Source organism: Hyla sarda, chromosome 2 (assembly GCF_029499605.1).
Source record: "Hyla sarda isolate aHylSar1 chromosome 2, aHylSar1.hap1, whole genome shotgun sequence".
Taxonomy (NCBI): domain Eukaryota; kingdom Metazoa; phylum Chordata; class Amphibia; order Anura; family Hylidae; genus Hyla; species Hyla sarda.
The window spans coordinates 340,535,064-340,558,540 of record NC_079190.1 but is presented as its reverse complement, the minus strand read 5'-3'; the positions used below and the strand labels follow the sequence as shown (position 1 = coordinate 340,558,540).

Genomic DNA, 23,477 nt, shown 5'->3' with positions numbered 1-23,477 from the left:
AAATCTTATTCCTTCCAGTAATTATCAGCTGCTGTATGATCCACAGGAAGTTATTTTCTTTTTTAATTTCCTTTCTGCCTGACCACTGTGCTCTCTGCTGACACCTCTGTCCATTTTAGGAACTCTCCAGAGTTCGAGCAAATCCCCATAGAAAACCTACCCTGCTCTGGACAGTTCCTAAAATGGACAGAGGTGTCAGCAGAGAGCACTGTGTTCCTAAAAGAAAAGAATATCCTGTGGATCTTAACAGCAGCTGATAAGTACTGGAAGGATTAAGATTTTTTATAGAAGTAATTTACAAATCTGTTTAACTTTCTGGCACCAGTTGATTAAAAGAAAAAGTTTTCCAGTGAGGACCCCTTTAAGGCAGTTCCTGGCTCTAGTTGGGTTGTCATATGTACCTAGGCTAATATGGGCCTAAAAATAAATGTCCTGTGATATGATATATGATCTGTTGGCAGCTACACGCTTAATAATGACTTAGCTGTAGAACTTCATGCTATGTTTGGAGATGGAGGTGATGTACTGTAACTGAAAGCTGAATTTGGCTTTATAATTTTAATCATGTATTGCTTGTTTCCCAACGAACACACATTCTGTGAGACTGAAAATGTTTTAGAACTCTTGATGTCTATTTTACTTATATTAAATGAGCTGTCATGTGGTCTATGAAGTGAATATATGTAAGCTATTGTTTTATTCTTAAGACCTTGATATGTTTACATAGCTACAGTACTGCAGAGCACTTGTTATCCTGTAGTATTTGAAGTTGTATGTACTGTATGTGGTAATGTTTATGTACAGTATCTTGCACTAAAGTTTGCCTTTAAATTATGTAGAATTGTAGATGCATACTCCTACTGTTTTAAAGATTTTATAATTACCTCTGGTGCAGTTTCTAGTACTGTTCCATTCCATAGAAGAAATATATTCAGCATTGTTCTGTTCATAAATGGTAATAGGGAAAGCAGTTGTAGCCTAATCTTACGTCTTCACATTCCTTGCAGGAAAAAAAAATAGTTTGCCAGAGCTTAATTAGGGATTTTCATCACTTCCTCAAGACAGCTATTACAGCAGGAAACTTTCTAGAAGTGAACTACATTATTCCCAGTGTTTCCGTGTGCTGGAGACCAAATAGAAGCAACCTTTAAAGAGTCTACTTTAAGTACTGCATCTTCTGAATTATTAAAAATTAGGACTTTTATTTAATTGTATCATGTTTGATCAAAGGGCCATGTTTGATTCTATTATTCTTGTCATTTGATTTTAGCTTTATGACAAAATCAATACAAAGTCTTCACCACAAATCAGGAATCCTCCGAGTGATGCTGTACAGAGAGCCAAAGAGGTAATTTGTTTTCTGCTTTTTTTTTCTCTTTACTATTCATGCTCTTGATCTCATTTCAGTGATTCAATCAAATCTTGATTCAGGTCTATTTAGAATGTATTGTTAATGCTTAGAACGGACCAGCTGCAGGAAGATGTAATTATGAAGGCAATAAGCACTCTCTGACACTTAGTCACTTGGTCGGAGTGTTTCTTGTAGAACAAGTCATCCATAATGAGTAGCTTCTATTATTTAGCTGTAATCTGACTTCTATGTTGTAGGCAACCAATCTACGGGTGCTTATTATTCCTCAGTAGGTATTTGCTATCTTTTTGGAGGATTTTCAGCAGATTATTTTTACACATTTTCTCTGCTTAATTAACTAACAACATTTAAGAATTTTTTTAAGTCAATCCAATTGCCATTAACTGTGTAATTAGGTCACGAATGGCTTGCTATAGATCTATTTTATAATTTGAATGAAGTTTATTAGCATAGCATTTACAGTGTTACAGGCTAGAACAGTTGTAAATTGACAGGAATTTGTAAAACTCATAACATGGCTTATTCACAATTTGCCTTTCTCATTATATTTGTCTAGCACATTTGTGTACAAATTGTGTATAGATTTTTTTTCTCCATTGCCTGTTTTAAAATCTGTCACCTGCACTAACCTGTCGGTGACACTGATGACAACGGAACTCGCCTTGTCCCATTCCGTGGCGGGGATCTTTGCTCATTTCCTCCATTAGCTTCAGTCCCTGCAGCTGGCTTGAGGCACGGGCGGAGCTTACTGATATCACCGCTGCTGTTCTCTCACAGCGGGACCCAGCAGGAAGCAGCAGCGGTGACGTCACTAAGCTCCGCCCTTGCCCCAAGCTGCTTCTGCTTTCTGCAGGGTCTCTCAGAATCTGTGACGTCAGTAAGCTCTGCCCATGCCCAAAGCTGCCAGGACTGGAGCTAATGGAGGAAATTCCATGGAACGGGACAAGGTGAGTACAGTTTCATCAGTGTGACCTGCACTATCTATCAGTACAGACAGGTAAGTGCACGTGACACTGGTGACAGATTTCCTTTAAACATAAACCCCTGAAGGGGTACTCCACTGGGAATTTTTTTTTTTTTTTTACTCAACTGGTGCCAGAAAATTAAACAGATTTGTAAATTACTTCTATTTAAAAATCTTAATCCTCCAGTACTTATCAGCTGTTGTATGTTCCAGAGGAAGTTCATTTATTTTTGAATTTCCTTTTCTGTCTGTGTTCTCTGCTGACACATCTATTCATTTAAGGAACTGTCCAGAGTAGGAGCAAATCGCCATAGAAAACCTATCTTACTTCGGACTGTTCCTAAAATGGACAGAGGTGTCAGCAGAGAGCACTGTGGTCAGACAGAAAGGCAATTCAAAAAGAAAAGAACTTCCTGTGGGGCATACAGCAGCTTAGTACTGGAAGAATTAGGATTTCCCTATCGCCCACAACTGCACCCTTTGAGAGACCTCATCCTCAGGACAGGAAACAGGAACCAATTTGCATAAAAGGATTGAACCGGCCCCTTCTTCCCAGTTCTGTTTCCTGTCCTGCAGAGGAATGGGATGGGATCTCCATTCTATGTAAGACAGTAAGCATTTAAGGATGGGGACTGTGGGGGCCCTGGTCAAACTTGAACTTATGGGACACCTCTGCGGCGTAAGTCCACGTTCAGGAGGCCGTACCGCAAGCCTACTGCACCTCTCCCCGCCTGTGCTTGGCACGCAGCTCCCGACTCCTGTCACCCCCTGTATCTGGTGGGACCTGGTTCCTTTCAGTTGCTGCGGGGGCCTGGGGGAGGGGATTAGGTCCTGACATACTCCTCGGGGCTTTGGATGGTTCCTTTTCCCTGCTGGCAGGCACTTCGGCTTTGGGCAACAACCCAGCAGAAGGACTGCTACCTCCGCCTTTGTATAGGAAGGAGCACTGCCAGAGCCCTGCAAAATTACCTTCAGCAGGCCACAAATGTGCATATGTCCACTCAGACGGTCAGAAACAGACTTCATGGGGGTGGTATGAGGGCCCGACATCCACAGGTTGGGGTTGTGCTTACAGCCGAACACCATGCAGGATGTTTGGCATTTGCCAGAGAACACAAAGATTGACAAATTCGCCACTGGCACCCTGTGCTCTTCACAGATGAAAACAGGTTCACACTGAGCACATGTGACAGAGTAGACAGTCTGGAGACGCCGTGGAGAACGTTCTGCTGCCTGCAACATTATCCAGCATGACTGGTTTGGCGGTGGGTCACTAATGGTGTGGGGTGGCATTTCTTTATTGGGCCCCACAGCCCTCCATGTGCTTGCCAGAGGTAGCCTGACTGCCATTAGGTACCGAGATGAGATCCTCAGACCCCTTGTGAGACCATATGCTGTTGCAGTTGGCTTGGGGTTCCTCTTAATGCAAGACAATGCTAGTCCCCCCCGTCCCCCCCCCCCTTAATATAGGCTAACCTAATCTCCTCTCCAAGTGTGCCGGTGGTAGCACCTCCATGCTCTGGACACTACGCTGAGAGACACAGCAAACCTTCTTGCCACAGCTCGCATTGATGTGCCATCCTGGATGAGCAGCACTACCTGAGCCACTTGTGTGGGTTGTAGACTCCGTCTCATGCTACCACTAGAGTGAAAGCACCGCCAGCATTCAAAAGTGACCAAAACATCAGCCAGGAAGCATAGGAACTGACAAATGGTATGTGGTCACCACCTGCAGAACCACTTCTTTATTGGGGGTGTCTTGCGAATTGCCTATAATTTCCACCTGTGGTCTGTACCATTTGCACAACAGCATGTGAAATTCTCACTGTGTGATTTCACAGAAGTTTGATAGACTTGGAGTTACATTGTGGTGTTTAAGTGTTCCCTTTATTTTTTTGAGCAGTGTATGTGTGTGTGTGTGTGTGTGTGTATATATATATATATATATATATATATATATATATATATATATATATATACATATATATATATGTGTGTGTGTGTGTGTATATGTGTATGTGTATATGTGTGTATATATATATATATATATATATATATATATATATATATATATATATATATATATATATATATATATATATAAACTGAGGAGTCCGTTCCATCCTTTTATGCAAATTGTTTCCTGTCCTGAGGATGAGGAGGCGGTCTCTCAAAGGGTGCCCTTGTGGGCTCAATGAAAAACAATTACCGGTAAGAGTAATTTGTTTTTTAACCCCTTAAGGACTGAGCCCTTTTTCACCTTAAGGACCAGAGCATTTTTTGAACATCTGACCACTGTCACTTTAAATATTAATAACTCTGGAATGCTTTTACTTATCATTCTGATTCCGAGAGAGTTTTTTCGTGACATATTCTACTTTAACATAGTGGTAAAATTTTGTGGTAACTTGCATCCTTTCTTGGTGGAAAAATCCCCAAATTTGATAAAAAAAATTAATATTTAGCATTTTTCTAACTTTGAAGCTCTCTGCTTGTAAGAAAAATGGATATTCAAAATAAAAAAAATTTTGGTTCACATATACAATATGTCTACTTTATGTTTGTATCATAAAATTTATGAGTTTTTACTTTTGGAAGACACCAGAGGGCTTCGAAGTTCAGCAGCAATTTTGAAATTTTTCACAAAATTTTCAAACTCACTATTTTTCAGTGACCAGTTCAGTTTTGAAGGGTCTTCATATTAGAAATACCCCACAAATGACCCCATTATAAAAACTGCATTTTGTATTCAAAATGACATTCAGTAAGTGTTTTGACCCTTTAGGTGTTTCACAGGAATAGCAGCAAAGTGAAGGAGAAGATTCAAAATCTTCATTTTTTACACTCGCATGTTCTTGTAGACCCAATTTTTGAATTTTTGTAAGGGGTAAAAAGGAGAAAATTTTTACTTGTATTTGAAACCCAATTTCTCTCGAGTAAGCACATACCTCATATGTCTATGTAAAGTGTTCGGCAGGTGCAGTAGAGGGCTCAGAAGGGAAGGAGCGACAAATGGTTTTTGGGGGGCATGTCACCTTTAGGAAGCCCCTATGGTCCCAGAACAGCAAAAAAAAAAAAAAAAACACATGGCATACCATTTTGGAGACTATACCCCTCGGGGAACGTAACAAGGGGTAATGTGTACCTTAATACCCCACAGGTGATTCACGACTTTTGCATATGTAAAAAAAAAAAAAAAAAATTTTTTACCTAAAATGCTTGGTTTCCCAAAAATTTTACATTTTTTAAAAGGGTAATAGCAGAAAATACCCCCCAAAATTTGTAACACAATTTCTCCCGGGTACGGCGATACCCCATATGTGACCCTAAACTGTTGCCTTGAAATACGACAGGGCTCCAAAGTGAGAGCACCATGCTCATTTGAGGCCTAAATTAGGGATTTGCACAGGGGTGGACACAGGGGTATTCTACGCCAGTGATTCCCATACAGGGGGCCTCCAGCTGTTGTAAAACTCCCAGCATGCCTGGACAGTCAGTGGCTACTTGGCAATACTGGGAGTAATTGTTTTGCAACAGCTGGAGGCTCCGTTTTGGAAACAGTGCCGTACCAGACGTTTTTCATTTTAATTGGGGAGGGGGGCTGTGTAGGGGTATGTGTATATGTAGTGTTTTTTACTTTTTATTTTATTGTGGTAATGTAGTGTTTTTAGGGTACAGTCGCACGGGCGGGGGTTCACACTAGTTTCTCGCTGGCAGTTTGAGCTGCGGCAGAAAATTTTCTGCCGCAGCTCAAACTTGCAGCCGGATACTTATTGTAAACCTCCGCCCATGTGAGTGTACCCTGTACGTTAACATTGGGGGGGGGGGGGGGGAAATACCTCCAGCTGTTGCAAAACTACTACTCCCAGCATGCACGGTCTATCAGTGCATGCTGGGAGTTGTAGTTTTGCAACAACTGGAGGCACACTGGTTGTGAAACAGTTTGGTAACAAACTCAGTGTTTTGCAACCAGTGTGCCTTCAGCTGTTGCAAAAGCTACAACCCCAGCATGTACGGACAGCGGAAGGGCATGCTGGGACTTGTAGTTATGCAACAGCTGGAGGCATACTACTTTGGCTGGGGATTGTATTTATGCAACAGCTGGAGACACACTGGTTTGCTACTTAACTCAGTGTTTCACAACCAGTGTGCCTCCAGCTGTTGCAAAACTACAACTCTCAGCAGTCACCGACAGCCAACAGGCATGCTGGGAGTTGTAGTTATGCAACCAGCAGATGCACCACTACAACTCCCAGCATGCACTTTAGCTGATTGTGCAAGCTGGGAGTTGTAGTTATACAACACCCCTACCCCTTAATTCCCTGGTTGAACTTGATGGACATATGTCTTTTTTCGACCGTACTAACTATGTAACTATGTAACAGCTGAAGGTACACTTTTCCATAGAAAAAATGTGCCTCCAGCTGTTGCAAAACTAGAAGTCCCAGCATTACCTTATGGGAGTTGTGGTGGTCTGCCTCCTGCTGTTGCATAACTACAGCTCCCAGCAAAAAGGGCATGCTGGGAGCGGTTGCTCAGCAACAGCAGGAGGCTGTCACTCACCTCCAACTGCAGATCCACGCCGCCGCTGCAGGTCAGTCCCTCGCCGCCGCCCTCGCTCCTGGGGCCCCGATCCCAACAGGGATGCCGGGGATCGGGGTCCCCAGCTCCTGGGGTCTTCTTCCCACACCCACTCACGTCCTCCGGAAGAGGGGCGGAGCAGGTTGCGAGATAGACACCCGCAGCAGGTGCCCTGATTGGTCGGCCGGTAAACGCGCAGGGCGTATCCGTACACCCTGTGTCCTTAAGGATGGATACGCCCTGTGTCCTTAAGGGGTTAAATAGAAGTAATTTACAAATCTGTTTAACTTTCTGGCACCAGTTGATTTAAAAAAAAAATATATAATTTCCAGAGAAGAACCCCTTTAATGCAAAAACACTTGATTGTGCTGTTAAAGGACAACTGCAGTGGTAAACATTTATATATGCCAGTGCCCGGGCCTCAAAAATGAACAAAATAAACTCATACATACCTTCCTACGAGCCCCCGTTGGTCCGGCACAGGCCTCACGGTCCGGCAGTGCCAACGTCATTCCACTTCCTGGGGATGGGGACACCGCAGAGCCGTCTGCGTATCACCGACTGTAGTGATGTCCCGTCCCGGCCTGTGATAGGCTGAGCCCACTGTCATTTAAGGAGCTCTGGCCGGCTCTTACATGACAGTGGGCTCAGCCTATCACCGACCGGGGCGGGACATCGCTACGGCCGGTGATACGCCAACGGCTCTGCGGTGTCCCCATCCCCAGGAAGTGGAATGACGTTGGCACTGCCGGACCGTGAGGCCTGTGCCGGACCAACGGGGGCTCGTAGGAAGGTATGTATGAGTTTATTTTGTTCATTTTTGAGGCCCGGGCACTGGCATATATAAATGTTTACCACTGCAGTTGTCCTTTAAGATTCCAGAGGTGGCTCCCGGCTGCTTTAATAGCTAGCATGGATAATTCTCTGTTGCCTCTGTTTAAACGCAGCAAAAGTTTTAGATCCTGCAAAGTGAACAGCATAAATGGAAATAGATATATATCTCAGAATTGCAGTATTTTGGTCACATCACACTATGTAATTGATCAAAAAAAAGACCCACACTATGGAAACACTACAGAACACTGCAAAAAATTAGACACCACACAGCTGTCAGTATAGAGCAGTTTTAAGCATATAAAAAAAAATATATATAAAAATTGTGGCAAAACTTGTGGGCAAAGATGAACTTGCACTTTACGTAAACTCTCAAATAAGCACTGCCATAATTCAATAAACATTTTACTCCCCATGTCACCAAAAAAGCTGTTTTGTTGAGGTGCCTTTACATGGAATGACTTAAATACCAAAGATGAATATGGTTAAAAAAAACGTTATCTTTTTATTCATTTACACTGAACAATTGATAAAAATCCTTTTAAACCACTTATGACATAACATTCCATTACATTGCTCTGCAAGACAAGTTCAATATGTCACAATGAATAATAATACAGTAATAATAATAATGTATCAATAGTCAGTGCATAGCAGAATGAATGTATATGGACTCCACAAGCTCATGACCTGGACAATTCTATAAATGAAGTAGATTTTGAGTTCTGGAATGCAGCAGAAAAAATTTAAATGTCTAGAAATCTGCCCATGAGATGAAGGAAGGCTGATATGCGTTGGTTAAATTGTACCTAAACTATCACACACAACATTTTGTAACATGCCCTAAGTTGCTGGCAATATGACCAGATCAATCTTCATTTTATTTATTTATTTTTTATACGCCTATATTCGTTTTTATCCCTGCTATCTGGCCATGAATGTACCTTACTAAGATTTGTCCTTTCTGGATAAAGCTGGTTTACTGGGTGTGTCTCCGCAAGTATGATGTTTGCCCATATTAACCATTATACATTGTGTCAGTTGTCAGGCATGAGCATACAAAGACAGCCTACCTGTTCTTATTCTCTTCACAGGCTCTCTTCTATTGGGGTATGTGTACACACAGGGTATACGCTGTGTTTTTTATGCTACAGATTTTGTGTTAACTTTTTATTCACATTGATTTACACAGCATAAATGAGAAGCATAAAATCTAAATTATATGCTCTACATCTGAACATACCCTTGTGCAGTGTTCCCCTACCTGTGGATATCCAGTTGTTGCAAAACTACAATTCCCAGCCCACCAAGACAGGTTATCCTTACAACAGATGCTGTTACAATCCATATAACAGAAACAATCATTCTTAGTTACTGTCCATGTGGCAGGCACAGCGTTAGCGGTAACAGTATAGAGACAGATACTGAAATTTTTTATTTTTTATCTTTTTTAGTAACAGGTCTAATCTGTAAAAATCAAGTTCATACATTCCCTTTATAAAGTGCCAATTCAAACCAGTGAGTTGCCTATGTAATGCAGAACAGGACTTAAGAAATCCTGACCGCAGTGCAAAGAAAGTGTATCTTGTCAATTCCATATTGCAATACCAGACTCAGCCCCTAGTTTCCCTGTGTGTGAAAGAAAACAGCATGTGAAAAGCCAGATCATGGCATTTGCTGCAATGGGGCAGTTCTGGTGGCTGATCTTATCACCATCAGCATGGAGATGACAAACTGAGAACTCCTTACCTGCCTCCAGCTGCTCTCACAGGTGCTTCCTTCTAGCAGACCTGAGAAGTAGATCGCCGCTAGTACTGATCATTGCTATGCCTATGCATATCACTGAACAGCATTGGCAATCTTACGATTGCTATAAACAGTCCCCTGTAGGGACATATAAAATGTAAAAAAATAATAATAATAATTTCAAAAGTGAATAAGCCCCTCCCACAATAGAAATGCAAATAACCCCTTTTTCACATTTTACCCCAAAATGTGTATAAAAAATTTAAATTAATCTACATATTTGGTATTGGCGTACGTGCAAATGTCCGAGCGATCAAAATATAACAATGATCCTGTACAGTGCTGCATTTTGGCCACATCTCATTTTAACCCCTTAAGGACTAAACTTAAATCATAACCCTTTCAGTTTTCCACCTAAAAAGCCATATTATGGCTTATTTTTGGTGCCACCAATTCTACTTTGCAGTAACATTAGTCAATTCACCCATAAATCCACAGCGTAGCGAGGGGGGGGAGAATCATTGTGCGACAAAATTGAAGAAAAAACGCCATTTTATAACTTTTGGGGGCTTCCGTTTCTACGCAGTGCATTTTTCGGTAAAATTGACCTTATAATTATTGTCATACTTCTGGAAAAAATCATAACTACATGCAGGAAAATGTATTTGTTTAAAAATGTCCTCTTCTGTCCCCTATAACTTTTATTTTTTATTTTTCAGCATACGGGGCGGTATGAGTGCTCATTTTTTCCACCGTTATCTGAAGTTTTTAGATTTTTGTATTGATCAGACTTTTTGATCGCTTTTTATTCATTTTTTAATGGTATAAAAAGTGACCAAAAATACGCTATTTTGGGCTTTGGAATTTTTTTTCTTGTACGCCATTGACCATGCGGATTAATTATATATTTTTATAGTTTGGAAATTAACGCACGTGCGACACCACATATGTTTGTTTATTTTTATTTACATCGTTTTTTTATGGGAAAAGGGGGGTGATTTTGACTTATTAGGGAAGGGGTTAAATCACATTTATTAACACACTTTTTTTTTTTTTTTTTTTTGCAAGGTTATAGCCCCCATAGGGAGCTATAACATTGCACACACTTTTCAGGACGTCACGATTTCACCGTGCCGATCCCGAACAGCCAGACTGAGCTGCCGGGATGCTTTCAGTTTCACTTCAGACGTGGCGATCAACTTTGATCGCCGCTGATGAAGGGTTAATACCGGACATTACCGCAATCGGTGTTGTCTGGTATTAGCCACGGGTCCCGGCCGCCGGGACCAACCCGATATGACGCGGGGTCATGCGGGAGCTGGCGCAGGATGTACATGTCCTGTTTCGTTAGGGAATTTAAAAAAATTTAATCTAATAGATCACAATGTGATAGATCACAAAAAATTGATCACAGCGGAAAAAATGAGCTGCAGCCCTGTATACCGAAAAATGTTAAATTATAGGGGCTCAAAATAGGGCAATTTTAAACATATTTTGTAAAGCAGTACAATAATAGAAAAGCATGTGTAGATGGGTATCATTTAAATCATATTGACCCAAAGAATAAAGAATACAAATTACTGTAAAATCTACAGTGTGAAATAGAAACACACAATTTGCTAAATTGTAGTCTTGTTCTCAAAGTCCCCACACAAGTATTTTTGGGGTTTTGCCGTACATTTTACGGTAAAGTGAGTGATGTCATTACAAAGTACAAAAAACAAGCGCTTATAAGGGTCTGAAGATGGAAAAATAAGAGTTATGGCTCTTAGAAGGGGGAGGAGGGAAAAACAAAAATGCAAAAATGTAATTGACTGTGTTCTCTGTAACCGATTTATGACATATAGTGAAGCATGTTCATTTTTTTTCTCTAATGTTTCTATTTTCTTTTTTTAAGACTGCTCTGACTTGCACAGGGGGCTTATAGGGTAGGGGAGACTGAGATCCTATTGTCTCCTCCTACTATACTGTCACCTTTTATCTATACAGCTGTACTGGTCATTTTCCAGCAGCCTTCTCCCTGTCACACAGAAAAACTGTATAAACATGGGTACCATTTTAATCATATTGATATACCCAATAAGTATACTTTGCCAGTTTTATTGTAAAGTGCACTGCGTAAAACAACCCCCCCACCCAAAAAATTGCTGATGATGTTGTTGTTTTTTTCCCCAATTTCCCCCATCTTATGGTAAAATGAAAGGTAGTGTTGTAAAGAACAGGTGGTCCTACGTTTGTTACGGCTCTTAAAAGGCTAGAAAGAAAAAACGAAAACATAAAAATAAAAAAAGGCTGTCTCTTCTAGGCCCAAACAGGCTGCGTCCCTAAAGGGTTAAGAATATTTAACATAAAAGCTTGATTTAACCCCTTAAGGACGCAGGACGTACTCAAACGTCCCCTTTTCCGAGTCCTTAAGGACTCAGGACGTTTGAGTACGTCCTGTCAAATCCCGGCCCCCCGCCGCTAGCCGGAGGGGAGCCGGTGCCCGATGCCTGCTGAAATCGTTCAGCAGGCATCGGGGCATATCGCCCAGGGGGGTCATTATGCCCCCCCATGTCGGCGATGGCCGCAGATCGCTGGACAATTCAGTCCAGCGATCTGCGGCGGATTCCGGGTCAATCGGGTCTCCAGTGACCCGGTGACCCGGAATTACAGGCTGTTCGGGGCCGTCTCCGACGGCCCCGAACAGCCAGAGCCTGCAGGGGTGAGGTGGCACTGGTGCCACCTCACGATCGCCCTGATTCGTCGGCCGGATTACCGGCCGACTAATCAGGGCGCCTGCTGTGGGTGTCACTCCCGCACCCGCTCCGCCCCTCTTCCGGAGGACGTGAGCGGGTGCGGGACGTGCACCCCGGGTGCTGGGGACCCCGATCCCCGGCGTCAATGTTGGGATCGGGGCCCCAGGAGCGATGGCCGCGGCGGAGACGACGAGGGACTGACCTGTGCGGCGAGGATCGTTGGAGGTGAGTGACAGCCTCCTGCTGTTGCTTAGCAACAGCTCCCAGCATGCAAAAAGGGCATGCTGGGAGCTGTAGTTATGCAACAGCAGGAGGCAGACCACCACAACTCCCAGCATGTCCTTATGGGCATGCTGGGACTTGTAGTTTTGCAACAGCTGGAGGCACATTTTTTCTATGGAAAAGTGTACCTTCAGCTGTTGTGTAACTACAACTCCCAGCTTGCACCAACAGCTAAAGTGCATGCTGGGAGTTGTAGTAGTGCATCTGCTGGTTGCATAACTACAACTCCCAGCATGCCCGTTGGCTGTCGGTGACTGCTGGTAGTTGTAGTTTTGCAACAGCTGAAGGCACACTGAGTTATGTAGCAAACCAGTGTGTCTCCAGCTGTTGCATAACTGCAGTCCCCAGCATCCCCAGCCAAAGTAGTATGCCTCCAGCTGTTGCATAACTACAAGACCCAGCATGCCCTTCCGCTGTCCGTACATGCTGGGGGTTGTAGCTTTTGCAACAGCTGAAGGCACACTGGTTGCAAAACACTGAGTTTGTTACCAAACTCTGTGTTTCACAACCAGTGTGCCTCCAGCTGTTGCAAAACTACAACTCCCAGCATGCACTGATAGACCGTACATGCTGGGAGTTGTAGTTATGCAACAGCTGGATGTTCCCCCCCCCCCAATGTGAACGTACAGGCTACACTCACATGGGCGGAGGATTACAGTAAGTATCCAGCTGCAAGTTTGAGGTGCGGCAAAATTTCTGCCGCAGCTCAAACTGCCAGCGAGAAACTACTGTGAACCCCCGCCCATGCGACTGTACCCTAAAAACACTACACTAACACACAATAAAAAGTAAAAAACACTACATATACACATACCCCTATACAACCCCCCTCCCCTCCCCAATAAAAATGAAAGCGTCTGGTACGCCACTGTTTCCAAAACGGAGCCTCCAGCGGTTGCAAAACTACTCCCAGTATTGCCAGATAGCCACTGACTGTCCAGGCATGCTGGGAGTTTTACAACAGCTGGAGGCACCCTGTTTGGGAATCACTGGTGTAGAATACCCCTATGTCCACCCCTATGCAATCCCTAATTTAGGCCTCAAATGCGCATGGCGCTCTCACTTTGGAGCCCTGTCGTATTTCAAGGCAACAGTTTAGGGTCACATATGGGGTATCGCCGTACTCGGGAGAAATTGTGTTACAAATTTTGGGGGGTATTTTCTGCTTTTACCCTTTTTAAAAATGTAAAATTTTGGGGAAAAGAGGCATTTTAGGTAAAAATTTTTTTATTTTTTTTACATATGCAAAAGTCGTGAAACACCTGTGGGGTATTAAGGTTCACTTAACCCCTTGTTACGTTCCCCGAGGGGTCTAGTTTCCAAAATGGTTTGCCATGTTTTTTTTTTTTTTGCTGTCCTGGCACCATAGGGGCTTCCTAAATGCGGCATGCCCCCAGAGCAAAATTTGCTTTCAAAAAGCCAAATGTGACTCCTTCTCCTCTGAGACCTGTAGTGCGCCAGCAGAGCACTTTTCACCCCCATATGGGGCGTTTTCTGAATCGGGAGAAATTGGGCTTCAAATTTTGGGCGGTATTTTCTGCTTTAACCCTTTGTAAAAATGTAAATTTTTTGGGAAACCAAGCATTTTAGGTAAAATTATTATTTTTTTTTTTACATATGCAAAAGTTGTGAAACCCCTGTGGGGTATTAAGGTTCACTTTACCCCTTGTTACGTTCCCCAAGGGGTCTCGTTTCCAAAATGGTATGTCATGTGGGGTTTTTTGCTGTCCTGGCACCATAGGGGCTTCCTAAATGCGGCAGGCCCCCAGAGCAAAATTTCCTTCAAAAAAGCCAAATGTGACTCCTTCTCTTCTGAGACCTGTAGTGTGCCAGCAGAGCACTTTTCACCCCCATATGGGGTGTTTTCTGAATCGGGAGAAATTGGGCTTCAAATTTTGGGGGGTATTTTCTGCTTTAACCCTTTGTAAAAATGTAAATTTTTTGGGAAACCAAGCATTTTAGGGAATTTTTTTTTTTTTTTTTACGTATGCAAAAGTTGTGAATCACCTGTGGGGTATTAAGGTTTACTTTACCCCTTGTTATGTTCCCCGAGGGGTCTAGTTTCCAAAATGGTATGCCATGTGTTTTTTGTTGCTGTTCTGGCACCATAGGGGCTTCCTAAATGTGACATGCCCCCCAAAAACCATTTGTCGCTCCTTCCCTTCTGAGCCCTCTACTGCGCCCGCCGAACAATTAACATAGACATATGAGGTATGTGCTTACTCGAGAGAAATTGGGTTTCAAATACAAGTAAAAATTTTCTCCTTTTTACCCCTTGCAAAAATTCAAAAATTGGGTCTACAAAAACATGCGAGTGTAAGAAATGAAGATTGTGAATTTTCTCCTTCACTTTGCTGCTATTCCTGTGAAACACCTAAAGGGTTAAAACGCTGACTGAATGTCATTTTGAATACTTTGGGGGGTGCAGTTTTTATAATGGGGTCATTTATGGGGTATTTCTAATATGAAGGCCCTTCAAATCCACTTCAAACCTGAACTGGTCCCTGAAAAAAAGAGTTTCAAAATTTTGTGAAAAATTGGAAAATTGCTGCGGAACTTTGAAGCCCTCTGGTGTCTTCCAAAAGTAAAAACTCATCAATTTTATGATGCAAATATAAAGTAGACATATTGTATATGTGAATAAAAAAAAAATTATTTTGAATATCCATTTTCCTTACAAGCAGAGAGCTTCAAAGTTAGAAAAATGCAAAATTTTCAAATTTTTCATCAAATTTGGGGATTTTTCACCAAGAAAGGATGCAAGTTACCACAAAATTTCACCACTAAGTTAAAGTAGAATATGTCACGAAAAAACAATCTCGGAATCAGATTGATAACTAAAAGCATTCCAGAGTTATAAATGTTTAAAGTGACAGTGGTCAGAATTGCAAAAAATGGCTGAGTCCTTAAGGTGAAAAAGGGCTCAGTCCTTAAGGGGTTAAACAATGTCTGTTTCTAGTGACACTTTTCCTTTAAGTATCTTTGAGATTTTCGTAATGTTTAACTCTTTCTTTGCTGTCAACTGTAGGTTTTGGAAGAGATATCTTGTTACCCGGAGAATAATGATGCAAAAGAGCTGAAACGTATTCTGACACAACCTCATTTCATGGTAAGCAATTTTTGTCCATATTTTTAGGCTATAAAAGACTATGTTCTACCTTCAGACACGGCATGCACCATAATAGAGCTTGTTCATTTAAGCTTAGAGAAATTTTGGTAACCTGTAATTTTACTGCAATTGTGAGGTTCTAGCCTTTTACTAGCTTAAAGGGGTTATCCAGGAAAAAACGCTTCCTGTCTTGTCTTCAGGTTGGGTGTGGTTCTGCAGCTCAGTTCCATTTAAGTTAATGGAGCAAAGTTGTAATACCCCACCCAACCTGGAGAAAGACGGGACCAGTTTTTGAAATAAAATAGCTCTGTTTATTCCTGGATAACCCCAAATAATTTTGCCATCCTGCCCAAAAATGCCAAACAAAGCATTGTAAAGAAAGCACTTTCTGTTTATTTGAAGTCAATGGGTGTTTCCCAAAATCGCTATTAGGCTAAGTTTCCACTTTTTTTCAGTTTTTTTCCCCACGAGCGAAAACGTCAGAAAAACATCAGAGAAAAACCTGCATTTTTTTTGCATTTTTAGCAGTTTTCCTGGCGTTTTTGCTGGTGTGTGGAAACAACCAATTTGGTACACTGTGGCAGTTTTTCACTGTCTTCAGGGTATCACTCAGTGGGTCAGATGCTGAGCGCCTGGTCCACAGAGTGTAAGGAATGATGCATAGCCTCACTACTCCCCTACGCTGGCTGTATAGTATACATAGGTGCATAGTGCACTGCTATATACTATACAGGAGCCGGGAATCCCGTCACTATACTGACATGACTCCCTGCTTCTTTTTTGCTAAACTACAGACTCCAGCTGCTGTTAAACTACAACTCCCAGCATGCTGGGAGTTGTAGTTTTGCAACAATTAGAGACTTCCCTAATGACAAAATCAATATGGGGGCGGAGCTAGCGCACAGTGAGGAGTTAAAGAGTACCTGTCATAATCTAAACTTTCCCTGATCCCCCTTCCCATCTGTCCCCTTCTCTAACTATGCCTATCCCTGTGTTTATTGAGGTTTAAAACGCTGTGGAAAGACCTTTTTTTTATCCCTCTTCATTAGCTCAGGAGCACTGTCTTTCTGAGGGGTGGAAGGAGGCGGGTCCCGGCAGGCATGATGTCATATGAAGCTTGGCTGGGACTCTGCTTCTGCCAGTCTTCCTGTATGCTGCTCTCCCTCTGCAGCAGTGTTTCCCAACCAGGGCACCTCCAGCTGTTGCAAAACTACAACTCCCAGCATGCCCAGACAGCCAACAGCTGTCCAGGCATGCTGGGAGTTGTAGTTTTGCAACAGCTGGAGGCACCCTGGTGCTCTGCAGTGTGCATACAGACTAAGTACAGGTGAGGGATGGCAGCCTGTCTCTCTCTCTCCTGTGTCTCTCTGCACTAAAAAGTCAATGCTGAGAACCAGGGGCTGAGCGAGCAATTACAGAGGCAGTGATTAAGATGAATGTCGGGGGGGGGGGCACAGAGCAGGGAGTGCAGTGAGATAATACAATGTATAAGATAACGTGTGGTGAGGGGCAGGGAGAACACAGAGCAGGGGGGAGGGGGAGGTGACTGGCTGTTATATGAGAGGCATGTGCAGGCTTGTAGCTCACAGGCTGGGAACGAGTCCTGAGCTGAGACTACTGAACTTCCGGTGGAAGGACCAGAGCCCTTCAGCATTAGTCCTAAAAGCTGTATACTTACTATGAAAAGCATAGGATGCTGCTTGCAGACCAGGCATAGAAGAGTGACCTCTAGTGGCCAAAAGTATAAAATGAAAAAACTGGTATAAATATTAATATTTTTTAATGAAGATATATTACAATATCTCCATTAATGATTATGAACAACATATTAAAAGTTTTTGTTGATGACAGGTACTCTTTAAGTGAACCAGTGATGTACACACATTGCATGTTCACTGCAAATACTTGCTTGGCTGTAGATATATGACTGACTACTGCTTAGCATCAGCTGTGCTCCTTGCTGTATAGTGAAAATTTAGCCTTAGCTAGGCAGTACTGTACTTTGCAATGTCTGACGTTAAACTGTGACTCTTATGTCACATATTTTAAAGAGGAATTAAGGGATATATAAATTTACTACAAAAAACAGGAATTGTGGTGTTTTCTGGAACCCCAGCTTTGTGCTTTTGGATATTGGGTGGGAGTTTATAGTTTACATCTGCATTAGTGGTGTCGCTTTTTAATATTTCCAATACAAAACATGACATGCCCCCACTATGTTTTAATTACACATTTGAATGGATTGGCAGGGACCATGCAGGCTGCTGCCCTATTCACTCTATGGGACTGTTGAAGGTAACCGCGTGAGTTTGCAAATACCAGATAATTTCAATTTAGAAGATTTATCAAAACCTGTGCAGAGGAAAACTTTCAAAGTTGCTTATAGCAACCAATCAGATTGATTTAATTTCGAAAAGGACGAGAAATGAAAGAAGCGTATGCTTTTCTGTACACAGATAAATTAGTAAAACTTGTTTCTATTCCAAAACCCCAAAAAAGGAGTAACAGTGTTTATGTATATATTAGTCTAGATTTATTCTTTACCTCCATTTTATTTTATAACTATACTGAGAAATATTGGCATGCATGATGCTGAATTTATGAAACCTATTTAAGGGTCTATTTACATGTACAGTATTCTGCGCAGATATGATGTTGTGTTCAGTCATTCAGTTTACATTGAAATCTGCAGTAGAAAATCCTGCTTGTCAAATCTGCACAGAATACTGTACATGTGAATAAGGCTATAAAGGGTTATTCCGAGTGATGTTACCTATACACAGGATAGGAAAGAAGTGTCCTCTGAGACACCCCAAGCTCCCAAGCCTTTGCTTTAAACCATGTGGTGGTGATCACACACATGTGCTGCTGCTCCATTCATTGTGCCGGAGTTAGCTTTCAGTACTTTTTAAGGTGCTCCTATAGACTAATGGGATGGCTGCGTACATGTGCAACTTTCCATTCACACCAAAGGTACAGGTGCCCCTTCTCAAGATGCTATGCATAGGGGATAATTAATGTAACGCGGAATACCCTTTTAGGGCTTCCAAGTCACAACAAGCACATACATTAGGGGAGATTTATCAAATCCTGTGCCCGAGGAAAATTGCCCAGTTGCCCATAGCAACCCATCAGATTGCTTCTTTCATTTTGCAGAGGCCTTGTTAGAAATGAAAGCAGCGATCTGATTGGTTGCTTGGTCTGCACAGGTTTTGGTTAATCTCCCCGATTGAGCACAAGTGCTTTGTTGATGAATTTAGTGTCCTTTACTATTGGGCTCTCTGAGGTAGATGCTGGTACAATGCTCACACAGGGTGTGGGAATTAATAGACCTCTCAAATTATTTTACAATGTATGTTAACACTGTATTGACAAACCAGAACCATATATAGATAAGTTATTGCATAAGGCCTGTGCATGTATACATTGTGGCTGTCAATAATAAACTTATGGATACAGATCACGAACAAATCTACCACCAGGCAAGATGTGTAACTCTCCTGAGACAACAGATTGCAAAGTCCTAGAGGGGTGGCATGCTCCTCGGAGTGACTGTATACTATCTTCTGCTACTCACAGAATGACCAGGTTATGAAGAGAAAAAAAAAGGGACACCCATAAGTGACTCAAAATCGCCCTAATAAATTGCCACTATTACTCTGTCTACCCCACATAGATATAGATACCAGATGTATGCAGGCCCTGCAGACCATAAAAGGATGACAGTTTCATCTAGTGACTTGCAGGTGACATCTTATTTTCCTTACTATCCGGCCCAGACCGCCATCATGATTTCTCTTGGCCTAGAGTTGTCTTCACAGAACCTGCCAGCTAAACATTTCAGGTTCCTTTCGCCACCACAATGCAGACCTCTTTACAAGCGCCCTTTCTGTTTTGCCCCACACAGTAATAGTACCAGTTTGTGCCCACATAAATAGTTATAGGCCCCCTTTGTGCCCCAATATATAGTTGTAGACCAATTCTGTGCCCCAATATATAGCTGTAGGCCCCCCTCTGTCCCCCCCATATAGAGTTGTAGGCCCCTCTGTGCCCACATATATTGTAGGCTTCCATATATAGCTGTGTGCACCCCCAGACATACTGCCTCCAGCCATATACGGTATATGGCGGCAGGCAGTATGTCTGTGTACTGCCTCCCTGCTTTAGTGCTCCCATCACTGCTCCTCCCGTCTGGGCTCAGAACCTTTTGTTAAAAAATTGAAAGGGTCTGAAGACTTTCCGAATGGTGGTTGGATGTGTGTGTGAGTAAATGCTCATAGCGGAGGAAGAGGTCACCTGAGCATTTAAAAGTTTGTGTTCATATTAATGTGCAGGAAACTTAGGCCCTTGAAAGGAGACTGATTTGACCACATTTGGCCCATTATGGGCTTACTTTAGGTATGTCGTAACACTTAGACTGCTAGGAAGACATGACTAACACAGTTTCTAAGTGCCATGTTGCAGACCTCTTTGATAAGGAGTAAATGTACCACTTGTTTTTAATTTTTTCACTGTCTATGCAGTCTATTTTATATTCGATGCTCTCTCCTGCTGCATTTACATATTCCCAGGGTTAGAATAAGCACAGGGATATTGTGTGGGCCAGATCTCGGATTTGTTAGAACATTTTCTTTGTGAGTAAAAACACAAGGGGAAATGTCTGGTGCTTGTGCCAGCCTGGATATGAACGCCCCTACAAACAATCGTTGCTATTGATTCTGCATCCTTTGGGAAACAAACACTGTTAAGTGCATATTACCTCACTCCTTGAGAATGGATTTAGGAAGGAGGGAGGTGTTCTAGAGCTGATCTGCCCTGTGTTTCTTATAGTGCCATTAGGCAATGTATTTCTAAATGCATATTATGATTGTTACCAACTAAAGCATGTCTTGTCACATCATAGGATTAATTGTAATTTTATGTAGTTGATATACATTCACAGCATAAGTACTGGACAAGATGATGGCTTGTACTGCAGTAAAGCAATTCCTAAAATGCCAGGTAAATGGCTATTAACTGGAAACTCCCTGCTCTAATGACAATTAATGGAAGAAACAAATCTCACTAAACTGTGGCTACCTTGGAAAGGAAGCCATTACTGGTTAATGGTTATTGATGAGATTTTTTGGTTTACTGTCAATGTAAACATAATAATGGCTAAAAAGCTATGCTAACACTGTACTAAAAGATGCTTGTTCCCCCTGCAAGTGGGCAGTTCATGTTACAGAATATTAAAAAGGTCTTGCAATGTAAAAAAAAAAAAAAAAAAAAAAAACTGAAGAACTCAAACCAAGTTAACAAGTTAATCGCTGCTGTTCAATGTCAATAAAAGATAATGTGGGGTCTCTTTTATCAAAACGGGCACACCATATTTATGAATATTTAACATATTTTTATACATCTGTGATCTTTTTTAGGCAGGGATCCCTCTGCATGTTTGTCTTGATTTAAACATGTATTTTGTTTTGATTAATCATCTCCCATTAAGAGATTAGTTTACCACTCAAAATAAAACATGCATGTTAACCCCTTAACGAGACAGTGTAAATGTACGTCCTGGTGATTGCGTTGATGTCCTCCATTAACCCCCTAGATGCCGTGATCAATACAGATCACAGCATCTGCGGCAATGTGGTTGTTTGGATGAGCGGATCGCCCACAGCACTGCCGCAGGGATCCAATCATCCAACATGGCAGCCAAAGGTCCTCTTACCTACTCTGGCCATCATCCCAGGGTCTTCTCCTCTGGTCTGAGATTGAGCAGACCAGAGAAGAAGATCGCCAATAATACTGATCAGTGCTATGCCTATGTATAGCACTGTTCAGTATCTGCAATCTATTGATTTGTTTAAAAATGTAAATGGTCCAAAATTGCAGCTTTTTTTTTGTCAAATCCCATTCCAATAAAAAAAAGTTAACTGGTAAAAACTACAGATCACTACACAAAAAATAGCCCTTATACAGCCTGGTTTTACGGAAAAATCTGGAAGTTATAGGTCGTCAAAATAGAGTAAGAAAAATCTCAAACTTACATAATTACTATGTTAACAATTAAAGTGGTACAATATTAAAGTATGTAATCATGGATATCATTTAAATAATATTGACCTGTAGAATAAGGAAAATGTCATTTTTACCATAAAGTGTACAGCGTGAAAACAAAATCTTCCAAAACTTGAAAAACTGCAGTTTTCTTTTTAATTTCCCCACACAAATAACAATTTTTGGTTGCGCTATACATTTTATGGTAAAATGAGTGATGCCATTACAAAAGACAATTGGTCACGCAAAAAGCAAGCCCTCATACTAGTCTGTGGATGAAAATATAAGAGTTATGATCTTTAGGCAAGGAAGAAAAAACAAAAATGCAAAAATAAAATTGGCTGTGTCCTTCAAGGGGTATTCCATATTTATATATCAACAGGCTTCAGAAAGTTAAACAGATTTGTAAATTCTATTAAAAAATCTTAATCCTTTCAGTACTTATGAGCTTCTGAAGTTAAGGTTGTTCTTTTCTGTCTAAGTACTGAAAGGATTAAGATTTTTTAATAGAAGTAATTTACAAATCTGTTTAACTTTCTGGAGCCAGTTGATATATAAAAAACATTTTTTTCCTGGATAACCCCTTTAAGGCCAAAATGGACTGTGTGCTTAAGGGGTTAAAGCCACAACAAAATGAACAGTGTGAGCCCAGCCATTCATTTTCATATAGAGCTGAAATAGTTTTTCCCTGCGCCATGTGCAGTACATCAGCCATGCGTATACTTTGTGGGTGAATTTGCACACTGGAAGAGGGATGCTCTACACAATATGTCAGTATAATCCTCTCTCAATATTTGCTCTGAATCAATTTTACTATAATTTATGTATACATAATAAGCATACACATACTTGTTCAATATTCTTCTTCTCTGCTGTATGAGTTTCTTTATTAGAAATCCCTGACTGTTCTTACTGATTTTTAGTTCTGTATTCAATATAAATGTTTTTATGGCCTCACTAGAACCATTAGGCTAGGTTCGCACTATGGAATTTCCGCCTGCAATTCCGATTTGAAATTGCTGGCAGAAATTCTGCTTACTAAAATGCATAGTATAGTGAATGGGTTTCCATTCAAATTCACACTTCAGAATTTGTGAACGGAAAATCAGCATGAAAATTTCCGCCTGAAGAATGGCGCTGCTCGTTCTTCAGGCGGAAATACTCATGGAACACATTGCAGTCTATTAGAGACTGCAGTGCCTGCATGATCCTAGTGCCGACTGATTCTGTCGGCGCTGGCCACACCCTGAATCTCCAGGCAGAAATTGTCTGCCCAGAGATTCCGCAGTGTGAACCTAGCCTTACAATACTCAAGTTTTATGTGTTCAAGGTATATTGGTAACATAGGATGTATATAGTCAGGATTAGTTTGAGAAATTAGTTTTTGATTGCTTTCTGTTTGTATTGCAGCTGATCTTAAATAGCTGTGCGCAGCCCCATTTTTCACCAGTGTCTGCTTCTCATCTATTTTAATGGAATTCTTTGTTAAATAAATAAAAATAAGATGCTACAAAGAAAGGAAACTTGGATCAAGATGAGGAAACATATGTCCATTGAGTTCAGCCCAGTAATTAGCTTTGGTAGTCATCCATTATTTACAGTGGTATTGATCGTAAGGGAGACAAGCTACAGCGGCTGGTGAAGGATTTGCCAATTATGCCTTTCTAGCAGAATGTTCTTCTGTATCTAAAGAACTAGATACTATTCAACACTCTTACTATACGTTATCTGATTCAGCATATCCTTGTGTGCCTTTCATCATAGTGAGCCTGGTCTAGTACATCCAGTTTTGTTTACAGTATTTCCTTT

At 41.5% G+C, this 23,477-nt stretch overlaps 2 protein-coding genes across 11 annotated transcripts in view; one reads left to right on the top strand and one right to left on the bottom strand.

The window, feature by feature from the left end:
• GPR34 (G protein-coupled receptor 34) overlaps positions 1–2,105 on the bottom strand; it is a 65,327-nt gene extending 63,222 nt beyond the window's left edge. The window contains exons 1-2 of the mRNA XM_056558161.1: positions 2,002–2,105; positions 885–1,000 (exon numbers count right to left, since the gene is read on the bottom strand). The gene's annotated coding sequence lies outside the window, so the exon portion shown is untranslated. The remainder of the gene's footprint in view (positions 1–884; positions 1,001–2,001) is intronic.
• Positions 1–23,477, top strand: part of CASK (calcium/calmodulin dependent serine protein kinase) — a 349,672-nt gene that overhangs the window by 229,491 nt on the left and 96,704 nt on the right. For all 10 annotated transcript variants that reach the window (XM_056558155.1, XM_056558150.1, XM_056558151.1 and 7 more), the window contains 2 exons: positions 1,271–1,348; positions 15,546–15,626. In XM_056558155.1, coding sequence (XP_056414130.1) covers positions 1,271–1,348; positions 15,546–15,626 — 159 coding nt within the window. The remainder of the gene's footprint in view (positions 1–1,270; positions 1,349–15,545; positions 15,627–23,477) is intronic.